This window comes from Sander vitreus, chromosome 16 (assembly GCF_031162955.1).
Source record: "Sander vitreus isolate 19-12246 chromosome 16, sanVit1, whole genome shotgun sequence".
NCBI classification, from domain to species: domain Eukaryota; kingdom Metazoa; phylum Chordata; class Actinopteri; order Perciformes; family Percidae; genus Sander; species Sander vitreus.
Window position 1 is genome coordinate 30441549 of NC_135870.1, and position 7925 is coordinate 30449473.

The following is a 7925-nucleotide window of genomic DNA, read 5'->3' on the forward strand; positions in this document are numbered from 1 at the left end:
AAATCAGTAACGAAAAACTCCCCAAAAAACATTTACAGGGAAAGAATGAAAGAAACCTCAGGAATAGCAACAGAGGAGGGATCTGTCTCCCAGACCGGACAGATGTGCAATAGATGTCGCATGTACAGGATAGACCAACCAAGGGTCACAAAATTCTAAATAGATTGTAAACATAAATGACGAATAGAATTAGAAAGTGATTTGACGTCGGCGATGCTAATTGTTGCGGCTAGAGTCCCCTATTCCTTGCGCCGGCCAATAGGACTACCAATGTGGCTAGCAAGGGTCAAAAACCGGTTTGCAGTCGGGAGAGTGATTGCAGACCGGGACCAACACATTCTCACTCCCATCACGTCAAAAAACGACGCTTGGTCAGGTTTGGCGTTTGTTATTGACGCGAAAAGTCTCCTTTAGTGTCATATTTAGACACGCTTGGTCAGGACTCTTGGCATCACTTTTTGACGCTCTGGGTTAGGACGTACGTTTAACCAACATGCAGCACAAGAACGGTACAGTTAAGAAAAGAAAAAGATGGTGGGTGGGGTTACAAAATGTATGTTTCAGTGACACGCGGGACAAGGACAGGACATGAACCCCGGTCTCCTGAGTGAAAGTCCTGTGTTGTTTGACCCATCCACTCCCCTAACCAACCTCCTTACATGGATTTTTGGTCTTTCGTACTCTCTACCGTTGTCTTTCTTAATACTACGTCATCTTCAAGCGTCACGTAGCTGCTGCTCTGCCCGGTGCGTTCCATACAAACGCTAAAGGGTGATTTTTGCGTCAGTATCTGACGCTGAGAGACACTGACCAAACGTCAGTATTTAACAAGTGAGAACGGATTGCCGGTACACACAACCGCTCGTTGCTCTTACAACCTTCCCACCTCACCGAACAGTAACAAAATCCACAGCATCTGCCGATGAGGCTAGGCTAGTGCTACTCAAATTTTCAAAATGTTGGACTGTTCCTTTAAGTTTACAGCTTTCACTTTTATCCCTCCTGCAACTGCCAACAACGCCTGTCTTTGATTTCAGAGCCGACTGTGAATGCCATTCAGCTGACTGGAGACAACAATGGCCAGTTTGGTCAAGATCCGTACGATCTACCGAAGAACAGCCACATCCCCTGTCACTACGACCTCCTGCCAGCCAGAGAGAGTCCCTCCCCACAGGACAAGGAGCTGGACAGTGAATGATGGCACAGAGACTCAGCACAGAGACTAGCTCTCACCTCCAGTCTGCAGCTCTGGCACTGGCTGTTCCACCAACAGGCACACTATATACCCACAACATGCTTTCACTTGTTTTCTCGCTGTTATACGACCGTAATTATGTACCATGACTTATTTCTGAACAAAGTGGGTATACAAGAGTTTGAAGGTTAATTTGGAGGTATAGCTGTTATTTTTTTTACAGCAATTTGTAAACTGCTACTTCTTAGGTCATTCCACATGTCTGGGAGCTATGGCCTGAGTATGCTTTGAACAAAGCAGATCGTATGATGTGTTGTCTGACCACTGCTAACAGCAACTCTTCCAAATGGCCACACTCGATGGTGGGTTAAAAAAAGCCTGCTGTCACAGTCTCTGTCCGACTGCCTCTCTGATCTCTCTCCAACAACTCTGTCTTTTGCGTGACTCGCAGCCTCGACACGACAGATCCTACTAATGGTGATGACACACAGATGGTGGCGAAGCATTTGTGGCGTTGCACTTGGTAGTATATATGAATGAAAAGTGACCTTTCCATACCTTTCCATACCTCCGCACACCTCGCACCGCAAAAGTGGACGTGATTGTTGGATTTTTCGGAAAGTTACTGGTTGCGTCCGAAATCGCATACTAAGCACTACATACTCAATGGACACACCAAAGCTGTCATTTTCAACGTCACTTCTTGAGGGCCTCCTTGCCGTTGGAGACGCGTAACCATGGTAACCCCTGCCGACCTCCGCTCTAGCGGCATCGCCAGATAACGCTTAAATTACTTAAAAAGGAAAGCAACTAGACCAATAGTCGCAGGGGACAAAATCACAGATTTTGATATGTAAAAATGTAAATTAAGCTCATTGGCTGCTGTCCTTTTGTCTGTTATGAACGTTGTCGTTACTACCACATTGCATTGTGGGATACTGATGCCGGCGTAGTGTCCGGTGTTTGCATACTGTAACGTTTCACTGGAAATAGTATGCAATTCACGTACTATTGGTTTCATACTAAGATTTCGGACGTACTTAAATCTCACATACTGTTTTAGCCTAGGCTACTAAATAGCATGTTAGTATGGAATTTCGGATGCAATCAATGTCTTGGTTTCAGATTCTGTTAAATGATCTGAGTACTTTGTTTCAAGCATACTGAAGCCTTTATGATGTTTGTGTAAAACATTCAATACCATCAAATCTCTATTTTTGTAACAACAGTATTTGAAAAATGGCTAATTGGATTGAATATTGGCAATTGTATCAAAGATTAGATGTTTGTTAAAGTTTCATTAGGTAGAGTAGTAGAGGCAAGCTGCTGATCATTTGGGATAGTCAGTGTTGGGTTGGTATTTAAGTTAACTAAAGTTACAAGTTCCATTTAAATACTATTTTTTATCAACATAGTTCAAAGATCTGCAAGTTGTTTAATCACACTGTGATCAGATCTCAGCCAGGTGTAATGTCATCTGTGTGACCCCCGCTTAAAGAAAGTCTCCCAACAAGCTTTCTACAGTAGCCTATTGTTAGCCTAGTTAGCAAGTCTGCAGACACTTTCACCTGTCTCCCTTTGTCATGTGACCCTTGTCTTGTACAACGCGGTCCTGCATAGGGTATTCCTCATCGCTTCACTTGGTCGGGGCTGCACCACGTTTGATTTGCATATCAACATCCAGTCACAATGTTGGCAGAATCCAAATCAAGATACCACAAGAAGCACTGTGATGTTACTCAGTAATTACACTGAACACACTTTATTTTAAAGCTTCAAATTGGTATTGGTAAAATGTGTCAATGACAGAATTGAGGCTACAGGCCCTGACACTGAATGATTTACAATGTTTAAATTCTTATCACAGTTTCCCTTTATCCAGATGTATTTCTAATGAAAATAAGTTGAATGCATTGTTTTGCTCATTGTGTTGCTGTACTGACTAACTTTGTTTTATGCATGAATGGAGTGTTATTGAAAACATTATTTAAAGTTCTATGTAAAAGGAGACAGAGCATGCAGCATGGTGAACAACTCTACCACTAGGTGGCGGCACACGTAGGAATCCAACCAATGAGTGGATGAGCCTAGTACTGTTGAGGAGACACTTAAAACCCTTTTCTATTGCAGGCGCCCATAACTTAGGGCTGTACACCAGTAGTTACCAACCTTTTTCACGTGAAGGACCCCTAAACAGACACAAATTAGACCACGGACCCTTTTTGATAAGATTTCGTACCAAGGTCCCCCATCTGGTAGGATTTTTTATTTAGTTTTATTATAGAAAGTGTATGAAACTCATAAAGACCAAAATAGTCATTCATAATAGGCGTTCTGTCATTGTGGTACTTATTATTTATTATTATAGTCAAAACTTTAGTGAAAAAAGGATTTCCCTTTTTGCTGGGGACCCAGTAGTACACCCTGAAGGACCCCACTTTGGGAACCAATGCTTTAAATTGAACTTCTAAGAACCTTGCAAATCTTTGGTTCATGTTATATATTTTGTTTCCACTGCATTTATTAAACGAGATGTTTCAGATATGTAGCATTAAAAAAATGCAAAAGCAAGGCCTGCTTCATTAATAATGTGAGACAGGCAACAAGAGGCCATCTTCTACTGCAAGAACTTGACCCATACACTTCTTGACCATAAGCTTCTTCTATTCTAAACTTCTAAGAACCTTGTGAGGCATAAATACTATGCTCTTCCTGTATATCCGCTGTTGGGACATTTCATATGTACACTTACAAGCACAGAAGTAAGCGAATTTGGGACATACAACAATGGACAACTGATATTGTAATTGACTTTCTCTCTTATTTGTGTAAAGATGTTTACTCTGATAAGGATTCCATGGCAGTGCTAGGAAAATAGAGCCCAGATAGCGCATTGAAGTACTTTATAGTTTGTTTTTGCTCCTCTGTGCTCATGTTATCTTAGTTTTATTATTTAAATGTTGCCCTGCACTGTTTAGCTGTGTGAGTCTGGTCCAGATTTTGGTTTCTAACTGATAACTCTAGCTCCTTCTAAAACGCATCCTTTCACTACATATTATTGAGGGCCTGGGCATGCTGGTTTGTTATTCCTCTTTTGGGTGGTTACGACACATATTCTTGACCTTAACAGCGCTGCTGATAACCCCTGAAAGTTCCTGAACTTTGCAATGAGTGTCACTTCCTGAATAGTGTCCAAATTGCATTCCCTAAGCAACAATCTTAAAATTATGTTTAGTTTCTGCAGTGGAAAAGGGTTAATATAAAGTTTCTCTGCACCCCTAGCTCTCTTCCCCTCTCCTCATATACTGATGAGGTTCTGCACATTGGGTGTTCTGGTACCAAGTACACTTATGAACCACCCTATGCTCGAACATGGTGTTTGTTTTACCCGATCCATGACTAGCACAGAAGTCCAATACCAAAGCGCCACTGGATCAGATCAATCACCCACCTCTAGGTTTCTCCATAGTAGAGCTAGAGTCCAGTCGGTCTCTCAGGCCTTTTGAGGGCGTACTCACACTTGGCCCAGTTGCCTTGAACCGTGCCAGAGCCCAATTGTCCCCCCCTCCAAACTCCCCCACTGGCCTGCACTCACACTGCAACCAGACGCGGGCACATTTAGCGATCACACTGATGCGTACTATGCCAGAGTCCAACCGAACCCTGCCCTGGCCCACCTCTTTCTTTTAATGTTATTACAAAAGAAACAAATACTTATGTATATGCTGCATCCAAAAATGCATGTCATTCAACAAAATACAACAATACACACTTGTTGTTTCGGGCTGTGCCCGGCTGAGCCCCGTGGTTTGAGGCCCGGCCACCAAACGCTCGCCGGCGAGCTCCCCTCCCGTGTCTCGCTCCCCTCCCTCGTCTCGCTCCCCTCCCTCGTCTCGCTCCCCTTTCCATGTCTCCCCTCCCGCGTCTCGCTCCCCTTTCCCACATCTCGCTGCCCATCCCACGTCTCGCTCCCCTCCCACATCTCGCTCCTGGAGGAGGCCCTGGCGAGGGGCTACAACTCCTATCTGTCTGATTCATGTAGGGTTAGTCTTACATGCATGTTCAGGAGGGAGGGAATTATTCTATGTTTTCTTTTTTGTCTCTTCTGTATTCGGAATTGCATAAAATAGCAAACAGTCTTAAGCTATTCTGAGCTCATTTGAAATGTTTGTAAAATAATGTATATAGTTAAATCAGTTCTGTAAAAAATATTTACATCACCCAGCGTCTTATGTCCAAATTAAAAAACTGGAACAAACGTGGCATTTGGTTTAGCACTGATACAATGATAATGAAAACTGGGAAACTTATCCTACATATACTGCATTTCTTTTGTAATCTTTTCTCTTTCTAGTCTGCCAGAGTACTGTGTATTTATATGACCACTAAAGATCTATTGAATGCTTGGGTTAACAAATACATTCAAATTCTTGACTCTTAATTGTTTCTTTAATCCTCCAGTTCCAGAAGAGAAATCATTTACACTCAAGCTGCCACTGCACACCTGTCACAGGCCACAATGGGATTCAATTATGCTTTTTTTGTTTTTTATTATAGTGCTGTTTGTGCAAATGCTTTGGAATAAAATGACATAATATGGTGAAATAGTTTGGCGTCTTGTGATATTTATGAGCACTTTATGCAAGTTTGCAAGATACTCTCTGCAGATATGCAGATGTTTGATTCTGTTCAGCACTATACTTGGCACTATTATGTTCATCTTTAAGAAACATGTAACTTTTTATACCTTAAAATAACTATAACAGTGGTGGTCAAAGCAAGCAACTAATACACCGGTTTTGGTTTAGTTTAGTTTATTTGTTTCACAGAACATAAAAAACAAATTACATTGAAGAAATACAAAATGTGAGGGTGTGGTAGAAACCTGTAACGGCATTTTGAAAATAATACTGTAGTAAGACTCGCTGCCACCATGAGTTTTCTCTGTACAAACACAGACAAGGCAGTCGCTCACAGACAAAGGCACTTTTTTTATTCTAACGTCTGCTCACACACACTTTCAACATAAATACACAGCTTCACCAGAAAGCGACCGCTGTGCAGCTAGGTGCGGGGGGCAAACAATACCTTAGGTGTAAGTCACTGTGTGTTACTGACCGCTGGATATTCTAACTTTAACTAGTCTATATCAACAACGTTTCATTTACGGGATTGCTCCGTTGCCGCCGGAAATTCCGCCGAATGTCCTTCTTTTAGGCCGGATGTCCGTCCCCTTCCTCTTTCTTTGTGTTGGCCTTCTAACCTCCGGTACCAGGAAAAGCGGAACCACAGCTTTTCCCGGTGCTTAGCACCAACCAAGACGATTGTGATTGGTTTAAAGAAATGCCAATAAACCACAACCCAGTCTTACCGTAATGCCTAGTATATACATGGACCGAAAACACTGTGTGGGCTAGTTGGAGCCAAGGGCGATTCCAGGATTTTTTAAGTGGGGTGGCACAGAGGGGACCAATAACCAGTCAGGGAGGGTGACATTTTATCAGAATACAGCCTAGAAAATCTGCTTAGAAATAAAACTAAGCTAAAAAAAATATTGGATAGGATAGAACAACTTCTACAACAAAATAAAACATCACATTCATTATTAGTTTCACTTGTTTTCATTTTAAACAAATTGTATATCCGAATACAATACACATTTTCTATGGGCTCAGTCTGCCACTTTTTCCAGTGGTGGTATCAGATGTTGGATAGTCATCATGGAAACATTAGGCTCGTTGGAGATGAGCGTCGCCTCGCCTGTAAAGTGGAAGAGAGCAGGCGGCAGGCAGCCGGGGCAGTCTGTTACTGTTAATAATAACAGACTGGAGATGATCTGTTACTGATGTTAATAATAACAGACTGGAGATGATCTGTTACTGATAATAATAACAGACTGGAGATGATCTGTTACTGTTAATAATAACAGACTGGAGATGATCTGTTACTGATAATAATAACAGACTGGAGATGATCTGTTACTGATGTTAATAATAACAGACTGGAGATGATCTGTTACTGATAATAATAACAGACTGGAGATGATCTGTTACTGATGTTAATAATAACAGACTGGAGATGATCTGTTACTGATGTTAATAATAACAGACTGGAGATGATCTGTTACTGATGTTAATAATAACAGACTGGAGATGATCTGTTACTGATGTTAATAATAACAGACTGGAGATGATCTGTTACTGATAATAATAACAGACTGGAGATGATCTGTTACTGATGTTAATAATAACAGACTGGAGATGATCTGTTACTGATGTTAATAATAACAGAGTGGAGATGATCTGTTACTGATGTTAATAATAACAGACTGGAGATGATCTGTTACTGATGTTAATAATAACAGACTGGAGATGATCTGTTACTGATGTTAATAATAACAGACTGGAGATGATCTGTTACTGATGTTAATAATAACAGACTGGAGATGATCTGTTACTGATGTTAATAACAGAGTGGAGATGATCTGTAATCTGATGTTAATAATAACAGACTGGAGATGATCTGTTACTGATGTTAATAACAGACTGGAGATGATCTGTAATCTGATGTTAATAATAACAGAGTGGAGATGATCTGTTACTGATGTTAATAACAGACTGGAGATGATCTGTTACTGATGTTAATAATAACAGACTGGAGATGATCTGTAATCTGATGTTAATAATAACAGAGTGGAGATGATCTGTTACTGATGTTAATAATAACAGAC

The 7925-nt window shown here is 41.2% G+C and overlaps 1 protein-coding gene across 1 annotated transcript in view; it reads left to right on the forward strand.

Annotated features, from left to right (window-relative positions):
• Nucleotides 1-5803, forward strand: part of megf10 (multiple EGF-like-domains 10) — an 86134-nt gene extending 80331 nt beyond the window's left edge. The window contains exon 25 of the mRNA XM_078271396.1: nt 1038-5803. Coding sequence (XP_078127522.1) covers nt 1038-1198 — 161 coding nt within the window. The 3' untranslated portion in view covers nt 1199-5803. The remainder of the gene's footprint in view (nt 1-1037) is intronic.
• The last annotated feature ends 2122 nt before the right edge of the window (nt 5804-7925 follow it).